Source organism: Rutidosis leptorrhynchoides, chromosome 1, assembly GCF_046630445.1.
Source record: "Rutidosis leptorrhynchoides isolate AG116_Rl617_1_P2 chromosome 1, CSIRO_AGI_Rlap_v1, whole genome shotgun sequence".
Taxonomy (NCBI): domain Eukaryota; kingdom Viridiplantae; phylum Streptophyta; class Magnoliopsida; order Asterales; family Asteraceae; genus Rutidosis; species Rutidosis leptorrhynchoides.
In genome coordinates, this window is record NC_092333.1 from 722,427,749 (window position 1) to 722,448,738 (window position 20,990).

The window sequence follows — 20,990 nt, forward strand, 5'->3', positions numbered from 1 at the left end:
CACTTTTAATATATTTTGATGTTTTAAGTTTATTAAGTCAGCTGTCCTCGTTAGTAACCTACAACTAGTTGTCCACAGTTAGATGTACAGAAATAAATCGATAAATATTATCTTGAATCAATCCACGACCCAGTGTATACGTATCTCAGTATTGATCACAACTCAAACTATATATATTTTGGAATCAACCTCAACCCTGTATAGCTAACTCCAACATTCACATATAGAGTGTCTATGGTTGTTCCAAAATATATATAGATGTGTCGACATGATAGGTCGAAACATTGTATACGTGTCTATGGTATCTCAAGATTACATAATATACAATACAAGTTGATTAAGTTATGGTTGGAATAGATTTGTTACCAATTTTCACGTAGCTAAAATGAGAAAAATTATCCAATCTTGTTTTACCCATAACTTCTTCATTTTAAATCCGTTTTGAGTGAATCAAATTGCTATGGTTTCATATTGAGCTATATTTTATGAATCTAAACAGAAAAAGTATAGGTTTATAGTCGGAAAAATAAGTTACAAGTCATATTTGTAAAGGTAGTCATTTCAGTCGAAAGAACGACGTCTAGATGACCATTTTAGAAAACATACTTCCACTTTGAGTTTAACCATAATTTTTGGATATAGTTTCATGTTCATAATAAAAATCATTTTCTCAGAATAACAACTTTTAAATCAAAGTTTATCATAGTTTTTAATTAACTAACCCAAAACAGCCCGCGGTGTTACTACGACGGCGTAAATCCGGTTTTACGGTGTTTTTCGTGTCTCCAGGTTTTAAATCATTAAGTTAGCATATAATATAGATATAGAACATGTGTTTAATTGATTTTAAAAGTCAAGTTAGAAGGATTAACTTTTGTTTGCGAACAAGTTTAGAATTAACTAAACTATGTTCTAGTGATTACAAGTTTAAACATTCGAATAAGATAGCTTTATATGTATGAATCGAATGATGTTATGAACATCATTAGTACCTTAAGTTCCTTGGATAAACCTACTGGAAAAGAGAAAAATGGATCTAGCTTCAACGGATCCTTGGATGGCTCGAAGTTCTTGAAGCAAAATCATGACACGAAAACAAATTCAAGTAAGATCATCACTTGAAATAAGATTGTTATAGTTATAGAAATTGAACCAAAGTTTGAATATGATTATTACCTTGTATTAGAATGATAACCTACTGTAAGAAACAAAGATTTCTTGAGGTTGGATGATCACCTTACAAGATTGGAAGTGAGCTAGCAAACTTGAAAGTATTCTTGATTTTATGTAACTAGAACTTGTAGAATATATGAAGAACACTTAGAACTTGAAGATAGAACTTGAGAGAGATCAATTAGATGAAGAAAATTAAAGAATGAAAGTGTTTGTAGGTGTTTTTGGTCGTTGGTGTATGGATTAGATATAAAGGATATGTAATTTTGTTTTCATGTAAATAAGTCATGAATGATTACTCATATTTTTGTAATTTTATGAGATATTTCATGCTAGTTGCCAAATAATGGTTCCCACATGTGTTAGGTGACTCACATGGGCTGCTAAGAGATGATCATTGGAGTGTATATACCAATAGTACATACATCTAAAAGCTGTGTATTGTACGAGTATGAATACGGGTGCATACGAGTAGAATTGTTGATGAAACTGAACGAGGATGTAATTGTAAGCATTTTTGTTAAGTAGAAGCATTTTTGTTAAGTAGAATTGTTGATGAAACTGAACTGATTATTGTATGGATAATGTAGGTTGAACTGATTATTGGATTGCTGAGGTAGGTTGAACTGATTATTGGATGGATGATTAAGGTTGTACTGATTATTGTAAGGATTTTGTAGGTTGAACTGATTATTGGTCGGATGTTGTAGGTTTAACCGATTATTGTATTGTTGTTGTAGGTTGAACTGATCATTAGGATTAGTAAGGTTTCGACCTAAAACATGCATTGAATTCGTAATATCTTCTAGATATATGTGAACGGGTTGATTTGAGATGGCGAAATTCATAAAATCATTAAAATCATCTTCATCATCAGTGATATCCAAGACACAGTTATCGACAACGTATTTCATAGATATAACTAAATCTTGTGAAACATCGATTTTTTTTAACATATATTTTAACAAAAGCGTACAATTTAAGGGTTTGTTTGGCGCGATTGTAAGTTTTAAAGGTACTCTGGGACAATTAAGTGGCATATAAACTATATGATTATTGACATGTTCAAAAGAACCTCCTGAACAAATATATATCTTTAACTTACTCATCACTATAAATGTAAAGACATATAAAAGTAGGGATTACTCACCAATAAGTGATGACCTCAAACTGCGCAAAGAGTTAACTTCAACTACTAAGTTGTTGTGAATATGAATCTGGTGTGTTTAAATATCGATCAAGTATGGTATTTATTAAATATGGGAATTACTTATGGGATCCCATTACTTATAGAGTACAAATGGATAACAGGAATAAAAGGATCTACCATTATCCAATTAAATTCATGAAAGGTGGATTTCCTATCCGTAGCTAATAAGTATAAGAAATGTTATCTAAATATGGGACCTAGGTTGCCTTTTTAATCATGAAAGTCCACTGTGGTCGACTACTTCATATATGGGATCGACTATGTCATTTTTATTAAGTGGTCGACCCACATCAGGGTCGACCACGGTGTATTTAAGTAGTGGTCGACCACATTTTACTCTGTGGTGGACTACTTCATATATGGTGGTCGACTATGTCATTTTTATTAAATGGTCGACCCACATCAGGGTCGACCACAGTGTATTTAAGAAGTGGTCGACCACATTTTACACCAGTGGTCAACCAGTCATTTGGTGACTGTCAAAAGATTACAGTGGAGCATGTTCAACCTGCTGACCTAATATGCCAACACAAACATTAGAGCTACCTTTTACAGTGGAGTCTGTTCAAAATACTATACCAACACAAACATTACAGCTACCTTTTACGTACTTCGATTCGAGATCTAAAGAATGTCTTCCCCATCCTATGTCTGTATTTTAATGCAACCTTCGCAGTATCTTTCTCGAATGGGTAGGTTAGCTGGCAAAATACACGCTCCATGTTTATGCAAACCCATACACCACAGTCACCGTAATATCCTGACTGCTGAGGTGAGTCGATATACGTAAATGTAGATGGCATCGAGACGTGTGGTGGAGGAGTGTAGTTAATTGCCCTCAAAAACTCTGGCAGACACTTACCCAACTCGGAAACATAATAAGCGCGGTGGTCAATTGAGCTGTGCTTGACAAAACTATCGTAAATGACGACGGTGAAGTCCTTAAGATCAAGCACAATAAGCACCCAGTGATCCGCATCTTCCAAACATGTTGGGAATAGGACCTACAATTAACGTTAGAAAGTTATACAGATAACTCCCACCTGAATGTATATGTCAATGTATATTTAAACTGTATATGTATATGTATTTGATATTGTAACCTTCTGACACTTCGACCAATGTGGGAAAGGGAGTCTCGATCCGTCTGCATAACAAGTAATATTGGGATTGGTGTAATTTGGGTCAAGTGTTACACCCGTTTTAAAAATCCCCATCCACTTAATCATGTTGACCGGCATGATCGTACATCTTTGGCGATCCTTTAGTGGCTGAAAATCCATTTGATCTAAATGGTAGCTCCACCACAACAACATAGATCCCCAACCATTAATATTCTGAAATTAACAATCACTTAGTCAATCTCAAGTTAGCGGAGTTAAATGTCGACCACTTTAATAATAAGTTTATAAAACACTTACAAAGTTATCTAAGTAACCGCCTTCAAATTTGTTGTAGATCCACTCCCAAAACTCGTCAGTGATGAATATAAATCCGTTAGATAGGCCCCGAACAAATACCGATAAGCACTCGTAATGTGGAGTCATCATCTCTTCCGGTGTCTTAGGGCCGTCCAGATTCCTTTCATCATGATATAATGTGGAAGGGCCGGGATAGATAAATCCAGACTTATGAATCAAATCGTCAATGATTTCTAGAATAACATTATCAGGCACTACCGGAGCACTCAGTCTCCCCGTCTTCTGTTGTTTTATCAGGATTTCTTTCTCTGGCATGTCAGGCTTTCTTTTAGCACCCTTTTTGATCATTTGTGACGGTGTAACGAAGGGAGACATCCTTTCCCGTGCAACTCAATGGTCCCTTTTGCTTCTCCTCACATAAATCGGTGAAGCAACCTTCACATTATCAAACATATCTTTCTTGGTTGTCTGAACTTCAACATCTGACACATATCCACCAATGAAACCACCATCTTCCTGTCACAGAAACACACAGCAGTAAGTCATCAGAAAGTCATATATATAGTCGACCTTGACAAGGGTCGACTATAGTATAAATGTAATATAGTCGACCTAGTTAATGGTCGACTACAATGTAAACGTGGTGATAGTCGATCCAATGAAGGGTCGACTACTCATCTGCACACTGGACAGTTTATATGACTTACCAACTTGCATAAATGAATTATATAATAAGAAATTACCTGCTCTTGTTGACGGATATGTTGTTGTAGGTTTTTTGTATCATAGAATGGAGTTTTAAAATCATTGTCTTGTGGTAGCCTCTAGAAACATATAAACTCTGCACTATCTTTAGTGTCTCACGTGTAACACGGATGCCAGCCTCAACCCGATCACTCATCTCCTTAATCTCCTTGGCATGTTTGTTTTCCTGATCATCTAATCTCTTTGTCAAATTCTTAATCATATCCGTCAACTCCTTCTTCGTCTCATCATCAAATTTCTTCGGATCATCAACTTTCTTCACCGGTACTTTAGCATCGGGGTTCTTGAAATAGTTTACACTAGCAACCCACCACTCACACTTAACCTCTGTCTTGGTGGGCCTCAAACGATTGAGAGGTCGTTCTTCGTCGGGGATATCATCCTGTCATACACATATTCATACACATATTCATACACATATACATATACATATACATATACATATACATATACATATACATATACATATATATATACATATACATATACATATATATACATATACATATACATATACATATACATATACATATACATATACATATACATATACATATACACATACAGTTACAGTTACATATACATATACATATACATATACATATACATATACATATACAGTTACATATACACATACATATACAGTTACATATACATATAGATATACACATACATATAAACATAACATATACATAAATATTTTGGTATAATTATACTCACCGGGAGTTGCATCAACTCAACGTACTCATTCCAGCCCATGACTTTCTTCTTCCGTTTCCAGTGGATTCCACGAGGTATGCCTTCACTTTCCGGCTTGAAAGCATATGCTTCTATTCGGTGTTTGTATGCCTCCCATATCCACATCTACAAACAAAAACCAAATTTGGTTAAATATGAAACATGTTAATTGCTTAAAATTCATAAGTACGGATTACTACCTTAAACGCCCAAGTGAAGCCGCTCAAATGGTATGTCATTACCCCCTTCCGGGTTTTATCTGCTACCCTCTCTTTATAAGGTACTAACACGTGATGCAAACTATTGTAAAGTTTGGTCCATAAGAAAGAACCCCACGGATACTTGTTCATCAACTCAAAGTCCTCTAATAAAAGAAGCATGTCATCGTTTACGCTATCCCGCAACTGCTTCCCAAGGAAGCATAAGTTAATTATCAACGCAATGGCGACTATGACCTTATCCTTGTCAGTTCCTTTCAACTCATCTTTAAAAAAGGCGTCGTGAAACTCCGAAAGATGACGTTGACCACTATGTCGTTTAATAAAAACACGAGATGAAACCGAGTGGTCAAAATCCGACCTCTCTTGACCTATCCAATCTATAAAAGATGTAACTGGACCAAACCGCATCCTGGTAACCAAGCAAAACTCACATCTACCACATCTAATGACATGGTCTCGGGTAACTCGAAACCATAGCTCTTCTGGCTCCTCACATATTTCGCGTCCGTTGATTACAAACTTTTTCGGACTGTCAGTCTGATTCATTAATAAGCAATGTATGTATCCCGGATCATTGTCATCACACTTTATATCTAACCAATGACCGAAACACGTTTCTCTGAAAATCTTTGTCTGAGCCGGAGTGAGTTTGTTCTTAATCTCCCTTATAAGAGACATCTTGCTTCGAATGGTGACCTTGGCCTCGAACCAAACCTGTAATCAGACAATGATAATGTCATTATACATAAATGTTAATATACATACACATACATACAGGTACATACAATTGAAAAGCAAATAGACTATAGTCGACCTTCTTTTTGGTCGACTAAAGTTTTATTCAACTATAGGCGACCCAAAATGGGGTCGACTATAGTGTATGTTTTTGGAAGTCGACCCTTTGAATGGTCGAGTATGCAAGTGATCTTCTGACCTAAGGCATCCCCATAACCATATACAGATATATACACTTTAGCAAAAACAATGGGAGAATTGTGAAATGTATCGTTCTTATTGATTAAAAACGTTCCATATTAATTGATTTCGTTGCGAGGTTTTGACCTCTATATGAGACGTTTTTCAAAGACTGCATTCATTTTTAAAACAAACCATAACCTTTATTTCATAAATAAAGGTTTAAAAAGCTTTACGTAGATTATCAAATAATGATAATCTAAAATATCCTGTTTACACACGACCATTACATAATGGTTTACAATACAAATATGTTACATCGAAATCAGTTTCTTGAATGCAGTTTTTACACAATATCATACAAACATGGACTCCAAATCTTGTCCTTATTTTAGTATGCAACAGCGGAAGCTCTTAATATTCACCTGAGAATAAACATGCTTTAAACGTCAACAAAAATGTTGGTGAGTTATAGGTTTAACCTATATATATCAAATCGTAACAATAGACCACAAGATTTCATATTTCAATACACATCCCATACATAGAGATAAAAATCATTCATATAGTGAACACCTGGTAACCGACATTAACAAGATGCATATATAAGAATATCCCCATCATTCCGGGACACCCTTCGAATATGATATAAATTTCGAAGTACTAAAGCATCCGGTACTTTGGATGGGGTTTGTTAGGCCCAATAGATCTATCTTTAGGATTCGCGTCAATTAGGGTGTCTGTTCCCTAATTCTTAGATTACCAGACTTAATAAAAAGGGGCATATTCGATTTTGATAATTCAACCATAGAATGTAGTTTCACGTACTTGTGTCTATTTTGTAAATCATTTATAAAACCTGCATGTATTCTCATCCCAAAATATTAGATTTTAAAAGTGGGACTATAACTCACTTTCACAGATTTTTACTTCGTCGGGAAGTAAGACTTGGCCACTGGTTGATTCACGAACCTATAACAATATATACATATATATCAAAGTATGTTCAAAATATATTTACAACACTTTTAATATATTTTGATGTTTTAAGTTTATTAAGTCAGCTGTCCTCGTTAGTAACCTATAACTAGTTGTCCACAGTTAGATGTACAGAAATAAATCGATAAATATTATCTTGAATCAATCCACGACCCAGTGTATACGTATCTCAGTATTGATCACAACTCAAACTATATATATTTTGGAATCAACCTCAACCCTGTATAGCTAACTCCAACATTCACATATAGAGTGTCTATGGTTGTTCCAAAATATATATAGATGTGTCGACATGATAGGTCGAAACATTGTATACGTGTCTATGGTATCTCAAGATTACATAATATACAATACAAGTTGATTAAGTTATGGTTGGAATAGATTTGTTAGCAATTTTCACGTAGCTAAAATGAGAAAAATTATCCAATCTTGTTTTACCCATAACTTCTTCATTTTAAATCCGTTTTGAGTGAATCAAATTGCTATGGTTTCATATTGAACTCTATTTTATGAATCTAAACAGAAAAAGTATAGGTTTATAGTCGGAAAAATAAGTTACAAGTCGTTTTTGTAAAGGTAGTCATTTCAGTCGAATGAACGACGTCTAGATGACCATTTTAGAAAACATACTTCCACTTTGAGTTTAACCATAATTTTTGGATATAGTTTCATGTTCATAATAAAAATCATTTTCTCAGAATAACAACTTTTAAATCAAAGTTTATCATAGTTTTTAATTAACTAACCCAAAACAGCCCGCGGTGTTACTACGACGGCGTAAATCCGGTTTTACGGTGTTTTTCGTGTTTCCAGGTTTTAAATCATTAAGTTAGCATATCATATAGATATATAACATGTGTTTAGTTGATTTTAAAAGTCAAGTTAGAAGGATTAACTTTTGTTTGCGAACAAGTTTAGAATTAACTAAACTATGTTTTAGTGATTACAAGTTTAAACCTTCGAATAAGATAGCTTTATATGTATGAATCGAATGATGTTATGAACATCATTACTACCTTAATTTCCTTGGATAAACCTATTGGAAAAGAGAAAAATGGATCTAGCTTCAATGGATCCTTGGATGGCTCGAAGTTCTTGAAGCAGAATCATGACACGAAAACAAGTTCAAGTAAGATCATCACTTGAAATAAGATTGTTATAGTTATAGAAATTGAACCAAAGTTTGAATATGATTATTAACTTGTATTAGAATGATAACCTACTGTAAGAAACAAAGATTTCTTGAGGTTGGATGATCACCTTACAAGATTGGAAGTGAGCTAGCAAACTTGAAAGTATTCTTGATTTTATGAAACTAGAACTTTTGGAATTTATGAAGAACACTTAGAACTTGAAGATAGAACTTGAGAGAGATCAATTAGATGAAGAAAATTGAAGAATGAAAGTGTTTGTAGGTGTTTTTGGTCGTTGGTGTATGGATTAGATATAAAGGATATGTAATTTTGTTTTCATGTAAATAAGTCATGAATGATTACTCATATTTTTGTAATTTTATGAGATATTTCATGCTAGTTGCCAAATGATGGTTCCCACATGTGTTAGGTGACTCACATGGGCTGCTAAGAGCTGATCATTGGAGTGTATATACCAATAGTACATACATCTAAAAGCTGTGTATTGTACGAGTACGAATACGGGTGCATACGAGTAGAATTGTTGATGAAACTGAACGAGGATGTAATTGTAAGCATTTTTGTTAAGTAGAAGTATTTTGATAAGTGTATTGAAGTCTTTCAAAAGTGTATAAATACATATTAAAACACTACATGTATATACATTTTAACTGAGTCGTTAAGTCATCGTTAGTCGTTACATGTAAGTGTTGTTTTGAAACCTTTAGGTTAACGATCTTGTTAAATGTTGTTAACCCAATATTTATAATATCAAATGAGATTTTAAATTATTATATTATCATGATATTATGATGTACGAATATCTCTTAATATGATATATATACATTAAATGTCGTTACAACGATAATCGTTACATATATGTCTCGTTTCAAAATCATTAAGTTAGTAGTCTTATTTTTACATATGTAGTTCATTGTTAATATAATTAATGATATGTTTACTTATCATAATATCATGTTAACTATATATATAACCATATATATGTCATCATATAGTTTTTACAAGTTTTAACGTTCGTGAATCACCGGTCAACTTGGGTGGTCAATTGTCTATATGAAACATATTTCAATTAATCAAGTCTTAACAAGTTTGATTGCTTAACATGTTGGAAACATTTAATCATGTAAATATCAATCTCAATTAATATATATAAACATGGAAAAGTTCGGGTCACTACAGTACCTACCCGTTAAATAAATTTCGTCCCGAAATTTTAAGCTGTTGAAGGTGTTGACGAATCTTCTGGAAATAGATGCGGGTATTTCTTCTTCATCTGATCTTCACGCTCCCAGGTGAACTCGGGTCCTCTACGAGCATTCCATCGAACCTTAACAATTGGTATCTTGTTTTGCTTAAGTCTTTTAACCTCACGATCCATTATTTCGACGGGTTCTTCGATGAATTGAAGTTTTTCGTTGATTTGGATTTCATCTAACGGAATAGTGAGATCTTCTTTAGCAAAACATTTCTTTAAATTCGAGACGTGGAAAGTGTTATGTACAGCCGCGAGTTGTTGAGGTAACTCTAGTCGGTAAGCTACTGGTCCGACACGATCAATAATCTTGAATGGTCCAATATACCTTGGATTTAATTTCCCTCGTTTACCAAATCGAACAACGCCTTTCCAAGGTGCAACTTTAAGCATGACCATCTCTCCAATTTCAAATTCTATATCTTTTCTTTTAATGTCAGCGTAGCTCTTTTGTCGACTTTGGGCGGTTTTCAACCGTTGTTGAATTTGGATGATCTTCTCGGTAGTTTCTTGTATAATCTCCGGACCCGTAATCTGTCTATCCCCCACTTCACTCAAACAAATCGGAGACCTGCACTTTCTACCATAAAGTGCTTCAAACGGCGCCATCTCAATGCTTGAATGGTAGCTGTTGTTGTAGGAAAATTCTGCTAACGGTAGATGTCGATCCCAACTATTTCCGAAATCAATAACACATGCTCGTAGCATGTCTTCAAGCGTTTGTATCGTCCTTTCGCTCTGCCCATCAGTTTGTGGATGATAGGCAGTACTCATGTCTAGACGAGTTCCTAATGCTTGCTGTAATGTCTGCCAGAATCTTGAAATAAATCTGCCATCCCTATCAGAGATAATAGAGATTGGTATTCCATGTCTGGAGACGACTTCCTTCAAATACAGTCGTGCTAACTTCTCCATCTCTCTTATTGGCAGGAAGTGTGCTGATTTGGTGAGACGATCAACTATTACCCAAATAGTATCAAAACCACTTGCAGTCCTTGGCAATTTAGTGATGAAATCCATGGTAATGTTTTCCCATTTCCATTCCGGGATTTCGGGTTGTTGAAGTAGACCTGATGGTTTCTGATGCTCAGCTTTGACCTTAGAACACGTCAAACATTCTCCTACGTATTTAGCAACATCGGCTTTCATACCCGGCCACCAAAAATGTTTCTTGAGATCCTTGTACATCTTCCCCGTTCCAGGATGTATTGAGTATCTGGTTTTATGAGCTTCTCTAAGTACCATTTCTCTCATATCTCCAAATTTTGGTACCCAAATCCTTTCAGCCCTATACCGGGTTCCGTCCTCCCGAATATTAAGATGCTTCTCCGATCGTTTGGGTATTTCATCCTTTAAATTTCCCTCTTTTAAAACTCCTTGTTGCGCCTCTTTTATTTGAGTAGTAAGGTTATTATGAATCATTATATTCATAGATTTTACTCGAATGGGTTCTCTGTCCTTCCTGCTCAAGGCATCGGCTACCACATTTGCCTTCCCCGGGTGGTAACGAATCTCAAAGTCGTAATCATTCAATAATTCAATCCACCTACGCTGCCTCATATTCAGTTGTTTCTGATTAAATATGTGTTGAAGACTTTTGTGGTCGGTATATATAACACTTTTGACCCCATATAAGTAGTGCCTCCAAGTCTTTAATGCAAAAACAACCGCGCCTAATTCCAAATCATGCGTCGTATAATTTTGTTCGTGAATCTTCAATTGTCTAGACGCATAAGCAATCACCTTCGTTCGTTGCATTAATACACAACCGAGACCTTGCTTTGATGCATCACAATAAATCACAAAATCATCATTCCCTTCAGGCAATGACAATATAGGTGCCGTAGTTAGCTTTTTCTTCAATAACTAAAACGCTTTCTCTTGTTCATCATTCCATTCAAATTTCTTCCCTTTATGCGTTAATGCAGTCAAGGGTTTTGCTATTCTGGAAAAGTCTTGGATGAACCTTCTGTAGTAACCAGCTAGTCCTAAAAACTGGCGTATGTGTTTCGGAGTTTTCGGGGTTTCCCACTTTTCAACAGTTTCTATCTTTGCCGGATCCACCTTAATACCTTCTTTGTTCACTATGTGACCGAGGAATTGAACTTCTTCCAACCAAAATGCACACTTTGAAAACTTAGCGTACAATTCTTCCTTCCTCAATACTTCTAACACCTTTCTCAAATGTTCACCGTGTTCTTGGTCATTCTTTGAGTAAATAAGTATGTCATCAATGAAAACAATGACAAACTTGTCAAGGTATGGTCCACACACTCGGTTCATAAGGTCCATGAACACAGCTGGTGCATTAGTTAAACCAAACGGCATGACCATAAACTCGTAATGACCGTAACGTGTTCTGAAAGCAGTCTTTGGAATATCATCTTCTTTCACCCGCATTTGATGATACCCGGAACGTAAGTCAATCTTTGAATAAACAGACGAGCCTTGTAGTTGATCAAATAAGTCGTCGATTCTCGGTAGTGGGTAGCGGTTCTTGATGGTAAGTTTGTTCAACTCTCGGTAGTCGATACACAACCTGAATGTACCATCTTTCTTCTTGACAAACAAAACAGGAGCTCCCCACGGTGATGTGCTTGGTCGAATGAAACCACGCTCTAAAAGTTCTTGTAATTGGCTTTGCAGTTCTTTCATCTCGCTGGGTGCGAGTCTGTAAGGAGCACGAGCTATTGGTGCAGCTCCTGGTACAAGATCTATTTGAAATTCAACGGATCGATGTGGGGGTAATCCCGGTAATTCTTTCGGAAATACATCGGGAAATTCTTTTGCAATGGGAACATCATTGATGCTCTTTTCTTCAGTTTGTACTTTCTCGACGTGTGCTAGAACAGCATAGCAACCTTTTCTTATTAGTTTTTGTGCCTTCAAATTACTAATAAGATGTAGCTTCGTGTTGCCCTTTTCTCCGTACACCATTAAGGGTTTTCCTTTTTCTCGTATAATGCGAATTGCATTTTTGTAACAAACGATCTCCGCTTTCACTTCTTTCAACCAGTCCATACCGATTATCACATCAAAACTCCCTAACTCTACTGGTATCAAATCAATCTTAAATGTTTCGCTAACCAGTTTAATTTCTCGATTCCGACATATATTATCTGCTGAAATTAATTTACCATTTGCTAATTCGAGTAAAAATTTACTATCCAAAGGCGTCAATGGACAACTTAATTTAGCACAAAAATCTCTACTCATATAGCTTCTATCCGCACCCGAATCAAATAAAACGTAAGCAGATTTATTGTCAATAAGAAACGTACCCGTAACAAGCTCCGGGTCTTCCTGTTTCTCTACCGCATTAATATTGAAAACTCTTCCACGGCCTTGTCCATTCGTGTTCTCCTGGTTCGGGCAATTTCTAATAATGTGACCTGGTTTTCCACATTTATAACAAACTACATTGGCATAACTTGCTCTGACACTACTTGCTCCGCCATTACTCGTTCCGACACCATTTGTTCCTTTCGTTCTATTAACCCCTGGTCCGTAGACCTCACACTTCGCCGCGCTATGACCATTTCTTTTACACTTGTTGCAAAATTTGGTGCAGAACCCCGAGTGATTCTTTTCACACCTTTGGCATAGCTGCTTCTGATTGTTGTTGTTGTTGCGGTTATTATTGTTGTTGGGATGATTGTTGTAGTTGCTGTTGTTGTTGTTGTTGTTGGGCCGTTTGTTGTAGTTGCGATTGATGTTGCGATTGTTGGGATAATTGTTGCGATTATTGTTGTAATTGCTGTTGTTGTTGTATTGGTGATTCTTATCACCGTTTTCCTCCCACTTTCTTTTGACTTGCTTCACATTGGCCTCTTCAGCAGTCTGTTCTTTAATTCTTTCTTCAATCTGGTTCACTAGTTTGTGAGCCATTCTACATGCCTGTTGTATGGAGGCGGGCTCGTGTGAACTTATATCTTCTTGGATTCTTTCCGGTAATCCTTTCACAAACGCGTCGATCTTCTCTTCCTCATCTTCGAATGCTCCCGGACACAATAGGCACAATTCTGTGAATCGTCTTTCGTACGTGGTAATATCAAATCCTTGGGTTCGTAACCCTCTAAGTTCTGTCTTGAGCTTATTGACCTCGGTTCTGGGACGGTACTTCTCGTTCATCAAGTGCTTGAATGCTGACCACGGTAGTGCGTACGCATCATCTTGTCCCACTTGCTCTAGATAGGTATTCCACCATGTTAACACAGAACCTGTGAAGGTATGCGTAGCGTACTTCACTTTGTCCTCTTCAGTACACTTACTTATGGCAAACACCGATTCAACCCTCTCGGTCCACCGTTTCAATCCGATCGGTCCTTCGGTTCCATCAAATTCCAAAGGTTTGCAGGCAATGAATTCTTTGTAGGTGCATCCTACACGATTTCCTGTACTGCTAGATCCAAGGTTATTGTTGGTATGTAGCGCAGCCTGTACTGCGGCTATGTTTGAAGCTAGAAAAGTACGGAATTCCTCTTCATTCATATTCACGGTGTGTCGAGTAGTCGGTGCCATTTCCTTCAAAATAGTTAAATGGAACAAGTTAATCATACAGAATATTAAGAGTAGTTAATAGTATTTCGTAGCATAATATGAACTCATTTATAAAAGCTTTTTCTTCATATTAGCATTTTATAAGTTTAAATTCGGGTAGTACCTACCCGTTAAGTTCATACTTAGTAGCTAATATACAATTCAACTACTACAATTCTATATGAAAAACTGATTATAATAATATTTCGCGTTCAAACTTTTATACAATATTTTACAAACTTACAATACCGCTTATTTTACATAAAGCATGAAATATAGCACACAATAACTTTGATACAAGATAGTTGTGAAGATAATTCTAGCTAGTACACAAGTCGTTCAGCAAAGGCAATAAAGACACGTAATTCATACGTCCAGAAACAAGTCATGCATTCTGGTTTTACTAGGACTACTTCCCATCCTTGGTCTTGTGCAACATAACCGTTATGGCCGTTGATAAGACAGCGTGTTGTAACGTCGTCAAAGGGACGAGGGTTACGTAATGTCCAACAGTCCCGTAATAATCTAAAAACCTCATTTCTTACCCCAATTACCGACTCCGTCACTTGTGGAAACGTTTTGTTTAATAGTTGTAGCCCGATGTTCTTGTTCTCACTTTGGTGAGAAGCGAACATTACTAATCCGTAAGCATAACATGCTTCTTTATGTTGCATGTTAGCCGCTTTTTCTAAATCACGAAGTCCAATATTCGGATATATTGAGTCAAAATAATTTCTTAACCCGTTGCGTAAAATAGCATTTGGGTTCCCCGCAATATATGCGTCAAAGTAAACACATCGTAACTTATGGGTTTCCCAATGTGATATCCCCCATCTTTCAAACGAAAGTATCTTATAAACCAAGACATTCTTGGAACGTTCTTCGAATGTCTTACAAACTGATCTCGCCTTAAATAGTTGTGCCGAAGAATTCTGGCCGACTCTAGACAAGATTTCATCAATCATGTCTCCGGGTAGGTCTCTTAAAATATTGGGTTGTCTTTCCATTTTGTGTTTTTAAACTGTAAAATAGACAAGAGTTAGATTCATAAAAAAATACTTATTAATACAAGCAATTTTTACATATATCATAAAGCATAAGAACACTATATTACATATATTACACCACACGAATACAACTATCTTATTCCGACTCGCTCGTTTCTTCTTCTTCGGTTTTGGTTCGTTTTGCCAAGTTTCTAGGGATATATGATGTTCCCCTAATACGAGCCGTCGTTGTCCACATTGGTTTAGAAAAACCTGGTGGTTTAGAGGTTCCCGGGTCATTGTTACAACTTAAGGACTTCGGGGGTTGACGATACATATAAAGTTCATCGGGGTTGGAATTAGATTTCTCTATTTTTATGCCCTTTCCCTTATTATTTTCTTTTGCCTTTTTAAATTCAGTTGGGGTAATTTCTATAACATCATCGGAATTCTCGTCGGAATCCGATTCATCGGAGAATTGGTAATCCTCCCAATATTTTGCTTCCTTGGCGGAAACACCATTGACCATAATTAACCTTGGTCGGTTGGTTGAGGATTTTCTTTTACTTAACCGTTTTATTATTTCCCCCACCGGTTCTATTTCTTCATCCGGTTCCGATTCTTCTTCCGGTTCCGATTCTTCTTCCGGTTCCGACTCTTCTTCCGGTTCCTCTTCGGGAACTTGTGAATCAGTCCACAAATCATTCCAATTTACATTTGACTCTTCATTATTATTAGGTGAGTCAATGGGACTTGTTCTAGAGGTAGACATCTATCACATAATATCAAACGCGTTAAGAGATTAATATATCACATAATATTCACATGTTAAAAATATATAGTTTCCAACAAAATTTGTTAAGCAATCATTTTTCAAGTAAACACGGTCGAAGTCCAGACTCACTAATGCATCCTAACAAACTCGATAAGACACACTAATGCAAAATTCTGGTTCTCTAAGACCAACGCTCGGATACCAACTGAAATGTCCCGTTCTTATTGATTAAAAACGTTCCATATTAATTGATTTCGTTGCGAGGTTTTGACCTCTATATGAGACGTTTTTCAAAGACTGCATTCATTTTTAAAACAAACCATAACCTTTATTTCATAAATAAAGGTTTAAAAAGCTTTACGTAGATTATCAAATAATGATAATCTAAAATATCCTGTTTACACACGACCATTACATAATGGTTTACAATACAAATATGTTACATCGAAATCAGTTTCTTGAATGCAGTTTTTACACAATATCATACAAACATGGACTCCAAATCTTGTCCTTATTTTAGTATGCAACAGCGGAAGCTCTTAATATTCACCTGAGAATAAACATGCTTTAAACGTCAACAAAAATGTTGGTGAGTTATAGGTTTAACCTATATATATCAAATCGTAACAATAGACTACAAGATTTCATATTTCAATACACATCCCATACATAGAGATAAAAATCATTCATATAGTGAACACCTGGTAACCGACATTAACAAGATGCATATATAAGAATATCCCCATCATTCCGGGACACCCTTCGGATATGATATAAATTTCGAAGTACTAAAGCATCCGGTACTTTGGATGGGGTTTGTTAGGCCCAATAGATCTATCTTTAGGATCCGCGTCAATTAGGGTGTCTGTTCCCTAATTCTTAGATTACCAGACTTAATAAAAAGGGGCATATTCGATTTTGATAATTCAACCATAGAATGTAGTTTCACGTACTTGTGTCTATTTTGTAAATCATTTATAAAACCTGCATGTATTCTCATCCCAAAATATTAGATTTTAAAAGTGGGACTATAACTCACTTTCACAGATTTTTACTTCGTCGGGAAGTAAGACTTGGCCACTGGTTGATTCACGAACCTATAACAATATATACATATATATCAAAGTATGTTCAAAATATATTTACAACACTTTTAATATATTTTGATGTTTTAAGTTTATTAAGTCAGCTGTCCTCGTTAGTAACCTATAACTAGTTGTCCACAGTTAGATGTACAGAAATAAATCGATAAATATTATCTTGAATCAATCCACGACCCAGTGTATACGTATCTCAGTATTGATCACAACTCAAACTATATATATTTTGGAATCAACCTCAACCCTGTATAGCTAACTCCAACATTCACATATAGAGTGTCTATGGTTGTTCCGAAATATATATAGATGTGTCGACATGATAGGTCGAAACATTGTATACGTGTCTATGGTATCTCAAGATTACATAATATACAATACAAGTTGATTAAGTTATGGTTGGAATAGATTTGTTACCAATTTTCACGTAGCTAAAATGAGAAAAATTATCCAATCTTGTTTTACCCATAACTTCTTCATTTTAAATCCGTTTTGAGTGAATCAAATTGCTATTGTTTCATATTGAACTCTATTTTATGAATCTAAACAGAAAAAGTATAGGTTTATAGTCGGAAAAATAAGTTACAAGTCGTTTTTGTAAAGGTAGTCATTTCAGTCGAAAGAACGACGTCTAGATGACCATTTTAGAAAACATACTTCCACTTTGAGTTTAACCATAATTTTTGGATATAGTTTCATGTTCATAATAAAAATCATTTTCTCAGAATAACAACTTTTAAATCAAAGTTTATCATAGTTTTTAATTAACTAACCCAAAACAGCCCGCGGTGTTACTACGACGGCGTAAATCCGGTTTTACGGTGTTTTTCGTGTTTCCAGGTTTTAAATCATTAAGTTAGCATATCATATAGATATATAACATGTGTTTAGTTGATTTTAAAAGTCAAGTTAGAAGGATTAACTTTTGTTTGCGAACAAGTTTAGAATTAACTAAACTATGTTCTAGTGATTACAAGTTTAAACCTTCGAATAAGATAGCTTTATATGTATGAATCGAATGATGTTATGAACATCATTACTACCTTAATTTCCTTGGATAAACCTATTGGAAAAGAAAAAAATGGATCTAGCTTCAATGGATCCTTGGATGGCTCGAAGTTCTTGAAGCAGAATCATGACACGAAAACAAGTTCAAGTAAGATCATCACTTGAAATAAGATTGTTATAGTTATAGAAATTGAACCAAAGTTTGAATATGATTATTACCTTGTATTAGAATGATAACCTACTGTAAGAAACAAAGATTTCTTGAGGTTGGATGATCACCTTACAAGATTGGAAGTGAGCTAGCAAACTTGAAAGTATTCTTGATTTTATGAAACTAGAACTTTTGGAATTTATGAAGAACACTTAGAACTTGAAGATAGAACTTGAGAGAGATCAATTAGATGAAGAAAATTGAAGAATGAAAGTGTTTGTAGGTGTTTTTGGTCGTTGGTGTATGGATTAGATATAAAGGATATGTAATTTTGTTTTCATGTAAATAAGTCATGAATGATTACTCATATTTTTGTAATTTTATGAGATATTTCATGCTAGTTGCCAAATGATGGTTCTCACATGTGTTAGGTGACTCACATGGGCTGCTAAGAGCTGATCATTGGAGTGTATATACCAATAGTACATATATCTAAAAGCTGTGTATTGTACGAGTACGAATACGGGTGCATACGAGTAGAATTGTTGATGAAACTGAACGAGGATGTAATTGTAAGCATTTTTGTTAAGTAGAAGTATTTTGATAAGTGTATTGAAGTCTTTCAAAAGTGTATAAATACATATTAAAACACTACATGTATATACATTTTAACTGAGTCGTTAAGTCATCGTTAGTCGTTACATGTAAGTGTTGTTTTGAAACCTTTATGTTAACGATCTTGTTAAATGTTGTTAACCCAATGTTTATAATATCAAATGAGATTTTAAATTATTATATTATCATGATATTATGATGTACGAATATCTCTTAATATGATATATATACATTAAATGTCGTTACAACGATAATCGTTACATATATGTCTCGTTTCAAAATCATTAAGTTAGTAGTCTTATTTTTACATATGTAGTTCATTGTTAATATAATTAATGATATGTTTACTTATCATAATATCATGTTAACTATATATATAACCATATATATGTCATCATATAGTTTTTACAAGTTTTAACGTTCGTGAATCACCGGTCAACTTGGGTGGTCAATTGTCTATATGAAACATATTTCAATTAATCAAGTCTTAACAAGTTTGATTGCTTAACATGTTGGAAACATTTAATCATGTAAATATCAATCTCAATTAATATATATAAACATGAAAAAGTTCGGGTCACTACAAATTGTATATCTATAGTTACATATACATATACATATACATATACATATACATATACATATACATATACATATACATATACATATACATATACATATACATATACATATACATATACATATACATATACATATACATATACATATACAGATACCTATCATATACTGACATGTACACACATACAAATACATCCATACACACATATATATAAATACAGGGACCCATACATAGATATACATAAATACACATATATACACATACAGATAAACTAACATATACATACAACAACGAAATAGGTTTTACCTCAATATCTGTCATCTTTGAAGGGAACTCTTGATTGAATCTAGGGACGAAATAGATACACTGACGATGGAATTAGGGTTTATCTACAAACTATTGAAGTGATCTCTTGATTGAATCTGCAATGAATGAGGGTTGATGAATCAGGTTTGAATCTTCAATGTTAGAGTTGAAATTTGAATTTTGTTGTCCCAACTCGCTATTTCAGTGTCTTTTTGTATACTCGACCATCATTAAGGTCGCCCGTGTTTTTTGGGGTCGAATATAGTGGTCGAACGATAGCCAACAGAAGTCGACCTTGTCAGTTATAAACGGTGGTCGACCACATTTAAATTTGGTGTGGTCGACCGGGTATAGATGTAGTCGACCCAAAGGGTGGTCGACTTAATGGTGTAAATAGACAATTTTTTTTTCTAAAAGTGTATTTTGGAATAAAACTTTTTAAAAAAGTGTATTTTGGGGAATTTCCCTAGAGTATTTGAGAAGGTGTTTGTGAGAAGATGTTTGGTACTTCAGTTTATATGCATGTATTATTGTGTCATGTTTTGCTTGTTATAGTGTTGGATCTAGCTTCTGGGTAAGTAGTATGTTTTGTAAGCTATCAAGCTTGAACACTTCATGTATTCTATAATTTTTCACAATTTCGTGAAAATTTAATTTAATTTCCTGTTTTTTTTTAAATAAAATAAAAATAAAAGTTAAAAATAAAAATAAAAATAAAAATAAAAGTTAAGCTGAATCTTAAACGGTCATATTCCGCGTACATATCTATAAATAAGAACGGTAAACGCACTCTCCCCTCTACTCTCACCCCCCTTCTCTTTCGCTGCTCTTGCGTATCTTATCATATCCATGGTCTGAATTTCTTATCCGCCTGTTGTTTAATCACAGGGCCGTTCTTTTTGTTTTCGTTTTAATATCTTTTATTATATTATGTTTGTTACGAAATTAGGGTTCTTACTTTCTTTTTTAATCCTGTACGATCTTCTTTCTTCAGGGATTTCTTTTGATTTTGTTAAGTTACATCATACGAGATTAGGGTTTTTTTTCTTTCTTCCGATGTTAAATTCTCAGAAACTAGGGTTTTT

General features: G+C 34.8%; 1 protein-coding gene across 1 annotated transcript; it reads right to left on the bottom strand.

Moving 5' to 3' along the window:
- Nucleotides 1–4,194: 4,194 nt before the first annotated feature.
- LOC139854846 (uncharacterized) lies at nt 4,195–6,206 on the bottom strand. The gene is made up of 4 exons (XM_071844124.1): nt 5,508–6,206; nt 5,290–5,433; nt 4,637–4,951; nt 4,195–4,320 (listed from the first exon to the last, which is right to left on the bottom strand). The coding sequence occupies exons 1-4, from the start codon at nt 6,204–6,206 to the stop codon at nt 4,195–4,197; spliced, it is 1,284 nt and encodes a 427-aa protein (XP_071700225.1).
- Nucleotides 6,207–20,990: the final 14,784 nt, after the last annotated feature.

Coding starts and splice junctions, on each gene's coding strand:
- LOC139854846 (XM_071844124.1), bottom strand. CDS start 6,206: ATGTCTCTTATAAGGGAGATTAAGAACAAACTCACTCCGGCTCAGACA. Junction 5,434..5,507: donor GCTTCACTTGGGCGTTTAAG/GTAGTAATCCGT, acceptor TTTTGTTTGTAG/ATGTGGATATGGGAGGCATA. Junction 4,952..5,289: donor TTGAGTTGATGCAACTCCCG/GTGAGTATAATT, acceptor TGTGTATGACAG/GATGATATCCCCGACGAAGA.